At 50.3% G+C, this 16778-nt stretch overlaps 1 protein-coding gene across 13 annotated transcripts in view; it reads right to left on the reverse strand.

The window, feature by feature from the left end:
• CACNA1B (calcium voltage-gated channel subunit alpha1 B) overlaps positions 1–16778 on the reverse strand; it is a 317185-nt gene that overhangs the window by 190304 nt on the left and 110103 nt on the right. For all 13 annotated transcript variants that reach the window (XM_064677120.1, XM_064677125.1, XM_064677122.1 and 10 more), the window contains 2 exons: positions 14726–14878; positions 9930–10117 (listed from right to left, as the gene is read on the reverse strand). In XM_064677120.1, coding sequence (XP_064533190.1) covers positions 9930–10117; positions 14726–14878 — 341 coding nt within the window. The remainder of the gene's footprint in view (positions 1–9929; positions 10118–14725; positions 14879–16778) is intronic.

Below are 16778 nucleotides of genomic sequence, written 5' to 3' on the forward strand. Positions count from 1 at the left end.
CAGTGACAAGAGGAGCTCAGCACTGCTGAGCATCAGGTCCCCAAGGGTAACCTCTCCCTAAATCAGGGCGTGGGGGATGTTCCACTGGCAGCCTGGCCCAGCTGGGCACAGGTGTTGGGGGCTCTTGGCTCTGAGAAGCTGAGAAATCACAACAGGTCCTTTGCTGTGGGCAAGCCCACGGGGGCACGTTTCTCCCCAGCCCTGTGGGCACTGCTGGCTGCAGCTGAACTCCCCCAGAGGGGACAGAGCTCCCAGCTCCATCTTCATAGGAAAGATCTGAAGCTGTTGGAGAGTGTCCAAAGGAGGGACACAGAGATGGGGAAGGGCCTGGAGTGGCTGAAGGCACTTGTGTTGTTCAGCTGGAGAGGAGGAGACTGAGGGGAGACTCATTGGGAGCTGCAAGTTCCTCACAGGGACAGAGGAGGGGCAGCTCTGAGCTCTGCTCCCTGTGAGCAGGGACAGCACCCAGGGAATGGCTGGAGCTGTGTCAGGGCAGGGTCAGGTTGGATCTCAGCAAAAGGTTCTTCCCCCAGAGGGTGGTTGGCACTGCCCAGGCTCCCCAGGGCAGTGGGCACAGCCCCAAGGCTGCCAGAGCTGCAGGAGGGTTTGGACAATGCTCTGAGGGCCAGGGTGGGATTGTTGGGGTGTCTGTGCAGGGCCAGGGGTTGGACTGGGTGACCCTTGGAGGTCCTCCTTTCCTACTCAGGGTATCCTGTGATTCTTTACTACACAACATTTATTAAAAGGAGCAACATTATCAAGGCCTCTCATGGAAAGGACATTTTTAAAGCAATCACAGAAGCAAAACAGCACAGAAAATGTAATTCCTCTCCCATATTTGTGGAGAGTTATAAGTTTCACAGTGACTAGAAGGGAGTATTTTTCTTTCCTTGCTCTTTCTGGGGTTTACTCCATATCTGGGCAGGAGTTGGACTCAATATCCTTGTGGGTCCCTTCCAGCTCAGGGAATTCTGTGATTCTGTGATCTCCAACGGGGAGAAGCAACAGGATCTCCAACAGGAAGAACCTCTTTGAAGACCCAGCTCAACCTTGAGGCCACCAGCTGTGTCCCAGAGAGCATCTCAGCTCAGACAGCACTACCAGAAAGCCCAAGGGAAAGCAGAGCACCCTCGTTCCTGTGCTGCCCTTGCCAAGTGTGGCATCAGCCCCTGGTCTGCTTTGCCAGCACTGATCAGTGCCCTGGCTCCTGACACCCCAAATTCACCTTGGGCACCACAGAGAAGGCAGTGACAAGGAACCACAGCAGGAATGTGTCTCTGTGATTCAGAGTGGCAAAACAAAAGCTTTCCTTGTGCTCATTTTCCCTGTTAAATCAGAACAAGGAGAGCTGATACACACACAGAGACTGAACCCACCCTAAACCCCCTCAGCCACCAAGACTGCTGTGCCAGCCCCAGGGCACACAAAGAAACTGCAAACAAAACATTTATCCCCATCCATCTCACTCTCTAGCAATTATGGGCTTGTGCTTTAGTGGGCTGGCTTCGGGTGGTTTCTAACAGGGGGCAGGAAGCAGCACTTGAGGTGTTTTAGGAGAGAAGAGCCATTTCAATGCCACCCTCAGAGTCCCACAGGCTCTGCTGCTCCGTTTACTGCTGCCCCCAAGCAGGTGTGACAGTCACACGTCAGGAAAGCCAAGTGCACAACCCCTCAGGAAACCACCATCAGGAGCAAAAAGACATTTAAGGCACCTTGAAGCTTTCACTGGCAGGTTTCAGAGGTGCTTGAAAGTGTGGAGGCTCCTAAGCCCAGGAGGAATCCCACAAGCAGTCAAGGAGCAGAGAGGAACCTTAACCCAAGTCTCTGAGGTGAGAGGATGCTGCTTTATGTTATTTATTTCCCTTCTGCTTTCTGTTGCACATCCAACCTGCACCTTTGCACAACCTCCCTGGAGGGTTTGGCTCAAGAAACCACCTCACAGTCCAGGTAACCAGTGCCAGTCACATCCCAACTTCTCCTGAGGAGCAGCACCTTGGATTCCTCAACTCTCAGCTGTGGCTGATGAAAATTGAGTGTCAGTGGTTTGATCTTCATAAATAAATCTTTCACTGGCACAGGTTGCCCAGAGAAGCTGTGGCTGCCCCTGGATCCCTGGAAGTGTCCAAGGCCAGGTTGGATGGGGCTTGGAGCACCCTGGGATAGTTGAAGTTGTCCCTGCCCACGGCAGGGGGTGGCACTGGATGATCTTTAAGGTCCCTTTCCAACCCAAAAAAGTCTGTGATTCTATGGAATGCCCCCAGAAAGACATGTGTGAGCCCTGGCACAAACAGGTCCTCTCCTGCCCCTACAAACCCCAACACAGCCACCACCTCACCCACAAAACCATCTGTGTCTTGGGCTGGAAATGGAACAATCATATCCCAGCCTTTCCTTCCTTTATCTTTATAGGAATAAAGAAATTCAAAGACACAAAGGGGAATGAAAAATACCAAGTGAATCATAAACTGTTATAATTCAGTGAGGGTAAAGTTCTAGCTGGCGTCCAATTTAAGGTAGACTTATATTTTGTTTGAACTGTTCATTCCTACTTACAGACATATTAGGTTAGGTCCAGTCCATGGTCTTGAAATACCCACTGGACACTAATATTTGTCAGTAGAAAACAGAAGAAACATGAAAAATCTCTTGCCATTAATATCAAAAGCCAGTGAGTGCACACACTGACATTTCTCCTTTCCTGCAAGGAGCCCCTACTTTGCAAAGCAAATTCCACCCCGTAGCTTTGAACTGCTGTGGAGAAAAGATAAAAGGTGAAACCCCTGCTCTTTGAGAGTCAGCACCAACATTTCTGCCAAGCTGAGACGAATCAGGTTTGCCCCATGATTTTCTGAGGGAGGACTGGGAGCACAAACACCCTCCTCAGCTCCCTGGGAGCTCATCGAGCACCTCCACGTCAAAGGCACGGCTGCACCTCATGGAGATCAAAAGTAAGGATCAAACTTGTGCAGGGACCACAGCAAGGAGCTCCAACATCTTCCCAAACCACTGAGGAGACCGTGGAAAGCACTCCAAGCTCACCACAGCCACAGGTCTACACCAGGGTCTACCTACTCAGGGCATCCTGTGATTCTTTGCTACACAACATTTATTAAAAGGAGCAAAGTTATCAAGGCATCTCATGGAAAGGACATTTTTAAAGCAACCACAGAAGCAAAACAGCACAGAAAATGTGATTCCTCTCCCATATATGTGGAGAGTTATAAGTTTCACAGTGACTAGGAGGGAGTACCTCAGCAGGGCCACCAGCTGTCCCCTCTCCACTGACAGGCTTTATAATTAATGCATCCACTTAGCATAGTAAAATAATTATCTTAATTGGAGAATCTGTGGTCAGGCACAAAGCTTGTCGGGCTTTTCTCACTTTGCAAAGAGGAGAGTGTTTCACCATGGACAATAGTGGTCTTGCATGGTCCAAACTGAGAGTTACTGCACAGGAAAGGGAGCAAGGAGTTGTACTATTGCCTCTTGAAAAGGTTTCACAGCCCCAGATAGACCATATTAGCAATAGATGAATCACTGTCATTCACAAACACTGGGAGGTAAACAAGATGACCTGAAATCCCACTGTTTCACTTGAAAACCAGATCTGGAGGAAGATGTGGACACAGAGCACAGGGCGTCACGGCTTCTCTTGCCCAGCAGCTACATCATCTCCTCCCACCTCTGTCTTTGTCCCCAGTACTCAGCCTCTGCTTTTTTATACCCAGATTCTACCCCTTAGTTTGCCAAGAGCTTGGAATCCATCACTGGGAACGTCCTCCCTCAGCATCCTGCAGCTCCAGCAGCCACAGGTTACAGAGTGCAGAGAGCTGTGCTCAAAGCATGCTGAGAAACACTTGGCATATTAAAACACTTTGTGGGAAATGAGGAATAAATTTAATAGTCCCAGGAGACAGTCTGATCACCAGGTACCTCTTATTTCACCCTCAAAGTGTCCCCCAGCACCCACACCACACCAGGGTGGGGATGGGGCACCAACCAGGGCAGGGGCTTCTGAGAAATCAAAATACAATTTTTTTATATAGGCACATCGTGAGGTTGTGAGATATCCAAGTTCCAAAAATTGGACTTGAGTATCGAGGTCTTTTTCGGACAGATAAGGGAGATACAAAAGTTCCTAAAAATTAAAATCTTTTGGGGCCTATTTTATACACAGGGGCTCTTTTCTGTTTCTGGGCTAAGAACAAAGGAAGATCCATCATCTTTGACAGGGGACACCTTGCAGGCAATCGGAAGGAAGGGAAAGCCCCTTTTCAGAGAAAAGAAACCTTTTTAGGCAAAAAATGAATATATTAAACTAATCTGGAAAAGGGTGGGATTTTGTGAAACTATAAAATGTATAAGATTTAAACCCAAAAGGTCGTTTTCCCCGGGAAAAAACCCGGTGAGAGAAAGACCCAGAGCGCTGAATAAATTCTTCCTTGTTTCTTTGTTCCTTGAGTTTCTGCCATCTTTCTACATTTAAAAGAGGGATTTTTTTCCCACAGGCTGGTCCACACTGTGGGGAGACACAACTCCTGTCCCTGTACCCGCCTGGGACCAGCCTAATCCCTGCTGCAGAGATCAGGTTTGCCACTCTAGGACGTGTGGTACTCAGGTAGCATTGCAGCCCACAGGTGGCCCCTAAATTTTTCCCTAATTTCATGATCCAGAAGGTGCTCAGCCTGTACTTGAGGGATCTCTGCTCTGTGTGCACTGGATTAGACTGAAGTGCTGCTCAGAACACTGAGCTGTGACACTGAGTCCTCCCACACTGAGGAAAACAGTTTAGTTTCTCTATTTCAGATCACACTGAAGCCCTGAATTGCAGGAGGTAAATGCACTCCACTTGCTGGAGAAAAGGTTCTTCCCCATCACCACTTTTCCTAAATCACCTGTTGCTCCTTGACTGTGAGCACAAACAGGCCACAGCTCCCAGAAATGTCTTGTTTGGAGGAATTGTTCCAGTGCTTTTGTGCTGCTGATGCAGGAAGGCCTTTTCTGAGCTTATTATTAAAGCATTTCCCCCAACTGCTGATTCAGCCTTTTTTGCTTCGAGCATAAATCACCCTCCAGACAAAGTCTTGCTGGAAAGCTTTCATTGGCCCCAATTAAAAGGAAACTCTCTGTAAGAACAAAGAGTGGATCAGCAAGGAGAAAATGGGCTGAGATTTGTCAACTTGCTTTCTGCTTGCCCTCCTAATTCCTCAATTTATCACAGGAGAAGAACATGGATATTTGCAAGGTAGATTGTTCAGTGCAAAGCCTGTGCTAAAGTCTCTCTAGAACTGTAGGAAGGCTGTCTCTGGACCACACAGAAAGTCACCTCAATCCTTTAGAAATTACTAAATAACCCTTCCCAATAAAGTGCTTGCTCTGGACAGACCTGAGCCCAGACCATCCAACCCAAGGCCAAGCTCCCATTTTCCTGAGCATCACTTGACACCAAACTCCTCAGTCTGCCTGATGCCACCACAAACCAGCTTTTTCAGTCCCAAATCTGCTTTCAGGACAGAGCAGGTGAAATAGTTCAATTAATGCTGAATTTAAAAGGCACATTTCACCCTGTGACTGATCCCTGCCATCACCACTAAAAATCCTGACTCTTCTGAACATCCCCCCAATCGATGGAGCAGCAGGAAGAAGGGAGCAATAACAAAGCCCTGGTGATGCAAAGCAATCAATTAAATGGAGTTTTTCAGAAGGAAATGAACGGCCCATTAAGGAGGAAGTTGTAACCTCACCATTCCTGGGCTGGGTCTGAGCCCCAGACTGCCTGGCATCACAGGGGTTCCAGCCCTGAGGAACGGCCCCCAGGCAGGGCTGGCTGCTCTGACAGCAGGAAGGGAGGGGGTTGGCACAAGGAGGGTGACAAATCTGCCCCAACAGAACCCCTGTGGCCGTGGGCACAGCAGGGAAGGGGGGAAGGAAGGGCCCTGCTGAGCCTGAGGAACAGCAGCTCTCACACAGTCATGGAATGGTTTGGGTTGGAAGGAACTTTAAAGCTCACCTTGTTCCACTAGGGACACCTTCCACTAGCCCAGGTTGCTCCGAGCCTCATCCAGCCTGGCCTTGGACACTTCCAGGGATGGGGCAGCCACAGCTTCTCTGGGCAACCTGGGCCAGGGCCTCACCACCCTCTATATCTAACCTATCCCTATATCTAACCTGAACATCCCCTCTTTCAGTCTGTACCCGCTCCCCCTTGTCCTTTCACTCCAGTTCCTGATGAAGATCCTTCTCTGGTTTTCCTGAAGGCCCCTTCACATCCTGGAAGGTGCTGTGAGGTCTCCACACAACCTTCTCCTCTCCAGGCTGAACAGCCCCAACTTTCCCAGCCTGTCTCCATAGGGGAGGTTCTCTCTCCCCTTATCAACATTGTGGCCTCCTCTGGACTTGCTCCAACAGTTCCATGTCCTTCTTATGTTGGGGGCACCAGACCTGCACAATTTTCCCTGCTTTCTACTTAGTTACTGGAAGAAAAAGCACCAGCCTTTTTAACTCCTAAAGCATCATCACAGTTCACACGGACCACATCCTGCCTCTCGTGGTCCCACAGCCTTTTGCAAATCTTAATTAAGCAAAACATGAAAAGTAGGTCCACAGCTCAGCTCTGATGAGTCTCCTGCACCAGGGGAACACTGCCCTCCCCGAGGACCCCAAGGGCTGGGGCTGGCAGGGAAAGGAGCTCCACCACCACTGCAAAACCTTCCTGAGGAAAAAACATTCTCCTCAGCAGTGGAGAACCCAGATGGGGAATCAAAGCTCCCTGAACAAGGGACACTCACCCACTGTCTGCCCCTGAACATGCTGGTTGCTCCCTGTCCTCCCAAACCAAGGAGAAGGACCCTGACACACATTCCCTAACTCCACCATTCGAGCTCTGGATGCAAGAGGCAACACCTTCCAGCTTCTTCCTGTATCAACCAGGATGGGACCAGTAAGGACCAGGCTGATTCAGGCAGCACCAGTGTGCAGGTGCTGAACTGTCTGGTGTTGGATGGATGGATTGAATCCAAAGAGGAGTGGCCAGGTCAGGAGAAGGCCCTTGTAAGCCCCCCCTGCAGAGCTGCCTCCAGCTCTGGGGTCCCCAACACAAGAAAGATGTGGATCTGCTATGGGGGGTCCAGAGGAAGCCACAGAGATGCTCCAAGGGCTTCAGCCAGGCTGGGAGAGCTGGAGGTGCTCACCTGGAGAAGAGAAGGCTCCAGGGAGACCTGAGAGCCCCTTCCAGGGCTTAAAGGGGCTCCAGGAGAGCTGGAGAGGGACTGGGGACAAGGAATAGAGGGACAGGACACAGGGAATGGCTTCCCACTGCCAGAGGGCAGGGATAGATGGGATGTTGGGAGGGAGTTGTTGGCTGTGAGGGCAGTGAGGCCCTGGCCCAGGTTGCCCAGAGAAGCTGTGGCTGCCCCATCCCTGGAAGTGTCCAAGGCCAGGTTGGACAGGGCTTGGAGCAACCTGGGCTAGTGGGAGGTGTCCCTGCCCATGGCAGGGGTGGACCTGGACCCTGCCAGGCATAAAGCTTCAAACTCAAGGCAGTGTGTGATCCTGTGATTCTGTGACCAGCTGCATTTCTGTTACTCCTGCAGTCTGAGAGCTGCACCCACCACGAGCCCCCACAGAGGGTTTTCAGCCACTGCAGCCCATGGTTTGGGCTTTTGTCTCCTTTTTAAATCTGGTGAACTCAGAGCAGGCACAGAAGACACCAAAACAAAAGCCAAGTGGCCAGAAAACTGCCCGTGACTGAGGCTGTGAAGAGGTTGAGGGCTCGGCAGGGTGATCTTCTCCAGCCACAGATTCCCTCAGCAGAAGCACAGGCAGGTCCTCAGCAAGCAGGGCAGCCCAGGGAGGGGGTGACCCAGCACTCAGGGCCAAGGGACAGGGGGCAGAGGTGGCTCCTGGCATCATTTACATGAGCTGAGGGGCCTTGTGGCACAACAACCCTCCACCCAACAAGCAGAACGTCCAGAGACCCTCAGACCTGACAGAGAAGTGAACCCACCACGCATCAAAACCTAACCTGGGGTCTCAGACGTGATGTACAACAAACACTCAACAGCAGCTCCTCCAGGAACCTGTTCCCAGAGAGATTAATGGGTGTCTGGGATGATACTGTAAGAGTTCCAAAGCAAGCCCCAAAATCAATACCCCAATAGTAGGCTCTGGGTTTTGCACATGGTACAAGAGGCAGTTTGGGAGAAGATGATCTAATACACCACATATTGATTAATCAATTCAGGCAGGATGCTAATGGGCTTTTCTTACAACACTTGGCACTGGAAGGAAGGAGCAGGAATGCTGAATGAGAGTGGGGGAAACTGGTGGTGTGATGAAGTTTCAGGGAGAGGGGGGGCATGGAGTGGGGAAATGGGCCCTTCTAGAGATCACTCTAAGTGGTCTGAGACTGGGAATAAATGGAGCAGCTGAGCAAGGAGTGGAGAAGGTAATAAATCAGGTGTATTGGCTTCAAACCCAGCAGAATTGTACCTTGCAATTTACTGTGGTTGATGAAAATCCTTTCCTTTTGCTACAAAAACCCTCCCAGGAAGGGCTGTGAAAGAGCCCAGCGTGGGTCTGGAGGCTGGAATGAAGCAGAGTGAACACACTGCCATCCTCCTGCCACTGGAATGGGTGGAGGGCAATAGCAGTGCCCACTTTAGTTATTTTCCTACATAAAATACCAGCTCAAACAAGAGCATTGCACTGCCTGAAAGCCAGCAAAGTCAGTCAGTCGTTGCTAACTGGGTGAGATTGTCCTGCTCTGGGAAACTGGAAAGAGGAAAACTTGAGCAACCAAAAGGTTTTGACAAAAGCTGTCCAAGGAGGCACAGCCAGCAAAGACCCCTGTGAGGAAATTCAGCCTGGTCTTCACAGCCAACAGGGTCATGCCAGGTGAGAAGGTGGGTGGTAGGGTTTCATGAAATTGTGTTGGAGTTGCCCAAACTAGTCCTGGCCCTCAGTGCTGAGGTCCAGCTGATGCTGCTCACTGATGGAAATTAAAAGTTTGATCACAAAAACTACACCCAAGAGAGGAAGAGATTTTCTCAAGAGAGCAAAGCCCCAGGTACAAAATATTAAGGAGTGACTGGTTTTGCCACCCAATGTTGTGCAATTTGGTAACTGATTTACTACAGGACATTGTGAGAACTTGCTCCTGCTCACCCACCCCTCCCACAGCAGCACCTTGGAGTGCTACAGCAATTCCTGCACTTGGCAACACCCCACTGACACAAGACACGTTGCAGGAAAGCAAATCACAGAATCACAGAATAAACCAGGTTGGAAAAGACCTCTGAGATCATGGAGTCCAACCTGTGACCCAACCCCACCTTGTCCCCCAGCCCATGGCACTGATGCCACATCCAGGCTCTGCTCAAACCCCTCCAGGGACGGGGACTCCACCCCCTCCCTGGGCAGCCCATTCCAAGGGCTGAGCCCTCTCTCTGCAAACAACTTCTGCCCAATGGCCAACCTAAACCTGCCCGGGGGCAGCTCCAGGCTGTGCCCTCTTGTCCTGCTGCTGGTTCCTGGCAGCAGAGCCCGACCTCCCCCGGCTCCCCCCTCCTGGCAGGGAGTTGCAGAGAGTGAGAAGGTCTCCCCTGAGCCTCCTCCTGTCCAGGCTGAGCCCCCCCAGCTCCCTCAGCCTCTCCTCACAGCACTTGTGCTCCACACCCTTCCCCAGCCTCACTGCCCTTCTTTGGACATGACCTCAAAGCCCCACAGGCCGTGGTGGTGGTTCAAAGGCTCTCACAGCACCTGCAGAGCAACCCCCAGGAAAACAGGAACAATCCTCTTAAAACGCAGGGTGAGGTGCTACGAGAAAATACACAAATTAAATCCCTTTTTCCTTCCAGAACAACCTTTCCCAGACTGCCCCAAGGCAGAGCAGCATCCCAGGAGCCCTCCAGCCCCCGCAGCAGACTCACATTGTAGAGGATGTCTGTCCATCCCTCCATGGTGATGCACTGGAAGACGGTGAGCACAGCGAAGAGGATGTTGTCGAAGTTGGTGATGCCGTAGTTGGGCCCCTGCCAGTACTCCCTGCAGGTGGTCCCACTCTCACACTGCCTGGCAGGGGGCTCCTCTCCACAGGGGAAATCTCCCACCTCATCACCTGCAGAGAGGGGAGAAAAGTTACCACCTGAAGCCACGGAAGCAGCTGGACCCTCCCTGCGGCACTGCAGGGACATCAGGCACATCTCGGGTTTCCACTATAAAGTCATCATGCCCATGTAATCATTTCTCTGCTGCTGTGGTATAAGAGAGGGTTTAGGGTGCAGCAGAGTGCCCATAATTTATAGTTTGCCCCACCTCATGTCATGGAATCATGGAAATGACCTCTGTGATCCTCATGTCCAACTGTCACCACAGCACCAGCACCATGTTCACCACAAACCACGTCCCCAGGTGCCACATCCACAGGATTTTGAACATTTCCAGGGATAATCACTCCAACACTTCCCTGTTCCAATGCCTGACCATCCTTCCAGTGAAGAAATTTTCCCTAATCTCCACATGGTGCAACTTGAGGCCGTTTCCTCTCATCCTGGCACTTGTCACCTGGCAGAAAAGGCTCCCAAACTGCTAAGAATTCCCAGCTTATGACAGCTGACCACATTTAAGAGGCCTGCAAACAGTGTAAGAGCAGCTGTATATGAGAAACACCACAAAAAACCCCGAAAGTGTGGTAAAAAAACAAGGGCTTGGGGAGAGCACATAATTCAAATGCCCTCCTACAGCACAGCCAGGGGTTAATATTGACACTACAACATTAAAGCTAAAGGGGAGGTTCTGCATCAAGAAAGATCTGGTTGTGGAGAGCCCCAGAACTGTCCAGGTACAGATGTTAGACCACAGCTGCATGAGGAGCCCTTTTTCTCAGAAGAGAGTTCCACCACAGCAGCCTGAAGGGTGGACTGAGGGCTCCAGCCCCTCTGTAAGCTCCCCATTTTTGCTCCATGTGGCAGGGAAAGCATCCAGCTGATGGTGCTTCTCTGCTGGGTTTCATTTCACACCCAGAGAAGGCAAAGGTGGGTGAATCTGTCAGTGAAGGACCACCAGGGATGGCCAGGAGGGTGCTCAGCACCTCCCAGGGTGAGGCCTGAAGGGTTCCAGCCCTCCAGAGCAGGCTGGAAAATTAAAGTGCTGAGTTTTCAGAGTAACCAAACATGCTAAGTAATATTCCTATTTACAGAGATGCAATTTGGGGAAGCATTAAAGGGTTTTTAAAGCGACACATTATGGTAATGGAGCAGCAAACTGCACAAAATCCAATTCACCAGGGGGGAAACAAGAGCAGCACTAACGAGAATTAGGAATAATCATTCCACAGAGCAGAGGCTGCAGGAGGAAAACAAGGTTGTCACTGTGGACCAGGATAAGAGTGCATGTATATATATATAAATATATGTATTTATATGTGACACACTTTCCTGTTGACTCAACACCTTGATGCAGGGCAAAGCTCCAGCTCCCATATGGGTCACCACAGGCTTTCATGAGGGCTTAGTGAGAGAAGGTTGCAAAAAGAAAATGCCAAATCTGGCTTGTGCAGATCGTTTGTGAGGGTGCATTAAAAGGGGATCCAGTTTCATCTCGGTTTGGCTTCTTGCTGCCAGGTAATGCTGTGAAAATTCAGTTCACAGAGGGTTGGGTGGGGGTTTTTCTTTTTTAAAAAAGGGAAGAGGACTGGCCCCGTGGCTGGAGAAGGCAGAGAAAAGGGGAATCTCAAGGAAAAATGGGAAATAAACGTGATGCCCTTCTCTTTTGGAGCAGCTTCAGGGCACTTGGGCTGGGTCAGCTGCTTAAAAACGATCCTGTGTCAGCAAAACAGGACAGAATGGAGGAGAAATAAGTCAGGTATCCACTGGAACATGCTCTGCCATCACAGAATCTTTCAGTTGGAAGGGGCTCACAAGGATCATCGAGTCCAGCTCTGAAGGGATCCCAACCAGGGATCAAACCCACAACCTGGGTGTTGTCAGCACCGTGCTCTGACCCGCTGAGCTAACACTGATTTTTACCCATTTGCATTCCAATAAAGCTGTATTTCCACACCGCAGAGCTCAAATTGCCCCATTTTGGTCCCCACCATCCCTCCTCGCTGCAGTTCATCCCTGACCCGCCCGGGGCTGCGGGCTCAGCAGGGTTAGAGCAGCGCTCCTTGCTGACACCTCCACTCGGTTCCCCTCGTGATGCGCTGAGGTGACACTTGGTACCTCTCATGCGGCTCCCGATTCCAGGAAAAATCCCGGGAGCTCGCTCACTTTGGGGATTTGGAACAGACACAAGCACCAGCGACTCCTCCTCCTCCTCCTCGCATTTCCTCCCCTCTGGCAGAGGCGTCTCTTTAATGAGCTTCCCATTTCCACTCTCCGGCCCGCTCGGAGCCCGCGGCTCGTTAATGCACCTCTTCGGAGATGCTGAGGAGGTTTTAAAAGGCTCCGCTGATGGGTTGTGGCCGCTCTGCCGCTCCAGGGACGGCAGCGCCAGGAAACCTCCCCGCATCTCCCTCCCAGCAACACCATTTCCCGCCCGGCAGCTGGGATGGATCCCCGTCATTCACCCGACGACATCAAGCAGCCCTTCGGGACAGAGGTGCTCGATGCCCTTCAGGACAGGGGGGTGCACAGACACCTTCCCCACCCCCGGGGAGGGGGTTCAGGGAAGCTGATCCGTGTCCTCCCACCGAGGTGCCAGGTGATGGGATGCAGGGATGGAATGGAATATGCTGAGATGGAAGGGACCCACAGGGATCATTCAGTCCAACTTACAGGGCAACCCAGCAACCCCTGAGAGCGTTGTCCAAACCCTCCTGGAGCTCTGGCAGCCTTGGGGCTGTGCCCACTGCCCTGGGGAGCCTGGGCAGTGCCCAACCACCCTCTGGGGGAAGAACCTTTTCCTGAGATCCAACCTGACCCTGCCCTGGCACAGCTCCAGCCATTCCCTGGGTGCTGTCCCTGGTCCCCTCAGAGCAGAGCTCAGTCCCTGCCCCTCCTCTGCCCCTCCCCAGGAAGCTGGAACTGCCATGAGCTCTGCCCTCAGTCTCCTCTTCTCCAGCTGAACACCCCAAGTGCCCTCAGTGTCCTCCCACAGCTTCAAATCAAGGCCCTGCCCCATCCTCGTTGCCTTCCAGTTTGCAGAGAGCTTTGCACGAGCAGGGAAAATTCTTCCTTATGTTCCTATGGAAGGTTTTACTGACATTCCACAGGAGTAGAAGCTCATCCAAAGCTCTGTGTGAACCACGTGTGTTCAACTGTTTCCATGTTGCTGTTAGAAAGCTCTGTGAGGGTGCCCAGAGACTTGGCAGGGATGTTGTTTATTATCATCTGAATGCCTGTAAATAAATTAATATTAAGACCTACTAGTGAAAATCACCGAAAATACAGGATTGTGTTTTAAAGACAGTCGATTTTACCTTAAAATGCAATGGTTTGACGACAAGAACAATATTTTCTTCTGGGCACAGCCCAGTTGCCCAGAGAAGCTGTAGCTGCCCCATCCCTGGAAGTGTCCAAGGCCAGGTTGGACGGGGCTTGGAGCAACCTGGGCTGGTGGAAGGTGTCCCTGCCCATGGCAGGGGTGGAACTGGATGGGCTTTAATGTCCCTTCCAACCCAAACCATTCCAGGATTTGAGCTGGCAGCTGGTCCCAGCCAAGGCACTCTGGGAATCATTCTTCTCCTCCTCCATCTCCTGGGGTTTCTCACTCCATCACAGGCAGACACATCATTTGCTCTTCAGTGCCCAATGTCCCTTGTCCTTCTCTGAAAGTTATTTTTATCCTTTCTCCATCAAAGGACTTCTTACCTTCCACCTATTGTCCTTCCTTTTTTCGTTTGCTCCCAGTCTTTCCAATCTTTTACTATTTCCCACCAAAGTTTTCTCATACTCATGTAAATCCCCCAGAAACCTTCCAAGGAAATTTAACATTCACTAAGTTAAACCCAATGAGAATGTGAACAGACAGGACTAAATAAGAAAAAATAATTTAAAAAATAATTTAAAAATAATAAAAATATTGTTAAATAATAAAATTTAAAAAATAAACTTATAAAACAATAAAAATAATAAAATTTAAATTAAATTTTATAATAAAATAATAAAATTTAAAAATAAAAATAATAAAATAATAACATAAATAAAATAAAATAAAATTTATAATAAAATGATAAAATTAAAAAGAAAAGTAATAAAATAATAAAATAATAAAATTAATAAAATGAAAATAAAATTTATAATAAAATTATAAAATTTAAAATAAAAATAATAAAATAATAAAATTAAAATAAAATTTATAATAAAATAAATAATTTTTAAAACCCCGCTTTTATAATAAAATAAATAATAAAAAACCCTCCACTTTTCAACAAGCTGAAACAACAGGAATTTGGTTCTGTATCTCTACTGTGAAAAAACTCTTCCATGAGAGGAGGCCCTAAGCACCTTTTTCTGATTTTTGTGTAGACTGAGAGCAGCCCAGGGGTGCTGTGGGGGTGTACCAGAGAGGAGAATCTGTCCTAATGAATGTAGGATGAGCACAAAATCCTGTCAACTCTTGGAGTTGGTGTTAAAGAGGGAGAAAATGCAGAGAAAACGCAGCGAACGTGGAAAAGGGGGAAGGAAAAGCAACATAAGAGCGGGATAGGAAGATCCTGAGGAGATGAAGGAAACCAGGAGCACCCTGATGCCACGCTGAGAGGGGAGGGAAGCTGCAGGCTCACCTGTCTCGTTGGAGAAGCAGGTTTTGTGGAACTTGCCCATGTAGAACTCCAGCCCGATGATGGCAAACATCACGATGGCGAAGAAGAGGAGCAGCCCGATCTGCAGCAGGGGCACCATGGCCTTCATGATGGACTTGAGCACAACCTGCAGGCCTGGGGGGACAAGGAGAACACGTCAGGGAGGGAAGGGAAAAAAACAAGGGCTTGGGGGGGGGGAAGGCAGGAGAGAGGGGCTGTCTGAGGGAAAATTTAGGATTGGCAGTGCCACCAATGCTGCTCTTCCCAGGGGGTCCTAAAAATGATGCCACTGCCACGACGAGCTCAAGAGCAGGAGAGACAACCAGGAGTTATCTTTTTGTGGTGTCTTTTCTTCAGGTGACAGATTCAAAGGGTTCTTAAGCATCAGAGACCCAAAAAGGGTTTTTCCTGAGCCGGACACTGAGCCTGGAGCTGAGCCAGGTCCTCGGGGCAGGTCCTGCAGCAGCAGAGCTGGGCATGGCTCTGGTTCCCCTGTCCCAGGGGGTGCTGGGCTGACCAGGAGCTGCCTCTCCCTCCACAGCACACAGAACAGCCACCATGCTGCTCCTTGGAGGAGCAATCCCTGTCTCCAGGGCTGTCCACCCAAAGCTTTTGCACCAGCACTGAAACTCATTTTCAGTTAAACCCGGGGGAGATAAGGGAGAGGCTGGAGAGATAATGGCAAAAAGATGCCCACAACAAAAAAGCTGCAGTGATAAGCAGCAGCTGCCTTGGTGGCCTGTCCTAAGAGGAGGAGAAAGAAGGATCATCCTTGTCTTGGCACCTTGGACAGCACTGGTGAGGTCAATATGGGGACACGCAGGAAAAAAAGGGATGAAGGTCTGTTGGGTGGGAAAAATACTGCAGGGGTAGAAGGAAAGTGTAAACGTGGCTGACTGTGATTGCACCTCAGGGTTGTACATCTGCTACAGGAGGGGGAAAGCCACAGTTTTCACAGCACCCCTAAAAACCTGAGAGCAAATATTGTGGGAAAATATTGTGCTGGGTCAGGACACGTCACCACGGGGGAGGACAAGTCCTGCTGGGGGGACAGCTCTGAGGGGCCACCTCGCTCCTCTGTCACCCTTAGACTGTCATTACCACAGCTTGCACAGGCAAGAAGTCCATGAAAGACCAGTCAGCAGCATCTTCTTAGAGATCCTGTTAACAAATGTCACCCTGCCCAAGCCTAGCCAAGGACCCCTCCCAGGTGGGAATTCATCCTCAAGCCCTGCCCATGAAAAATGCCAATGCAGGAGATTTTGGTGCAATGATTACAAAGCATCACCTCTTGCTGGGTGTCCACAGCACCAAAGTGTCAGCCCTGAACAGCCAGGGAGGTGGCAGAGCTGGTGACCCAGGAGGAGGTGGGACTGACTGGCTGCCAAGGGGTTAATGCAGACAAGATCAGAGCATCCCCCAGAGCTGCAGTTCCCTTTCACCAGCTCTTGCTGGAGGGTCAAACCTCTCTGTTCCTCCTTCAGAAATGAAACCCACTCCTGACTGCAGCAGGCAGAGGGGACAGGGACAAATAAAAAGGCAGGAAGGCACGGTGTGAGGACTGGGATGGATTCAGGGCATCAGCAAGGCAGGATGCAGCTCCTCACTGGAGCATTCACCCTTCAGTTAACACAGAAAATATAGAAAGCTGCCTATTGAGTAGAAAAAGCCAAGTCTCACCTGCTCTTTCCCTTCATTTTTCCCTCCCCTTATTTAAAGGAAAATATCCCCAGCACAGGATCTGATCAAAACTATCAGAACACCCAAGCTCGGGGCTGGGGGCCTGAAAGCTGCAGAATTTGGATCTCAGGTCTTCACATCCCACAGAATTAATTCACCCCCAAAGGCAAAGGGGTCCCAGGAGCGATCCCTGCCCCTCACCTGCAAATTTGGGAGGGCAGAGCTGAAACGAGCTGGCTGAGCACAGAGTGGGGTGAGAGGAAATCCGCCCCTGGCAAGGGCAGGAGCCACAGCCAGCCAAGACAGAGGGGGAGAAAATATTGCTCAGAAAAGCATGTAACAGCCCAAAAACCCC

This window comes from Pseudopipra pipra, chromosome 20, assembly GCF_036250125.1.
Source record: "Pseudopipra pipra isolate bDixPip1 chromosome 20, bDixPip1.hap1, whole genome shotgun sequence".
In the NCBI taxonomy this organism is placed as follows: Eukaryota; Metazoa; Chordata; class Aves; order Passeriformes; family Pipridae; genus Pseudopipra; species Pseudopipra pipra.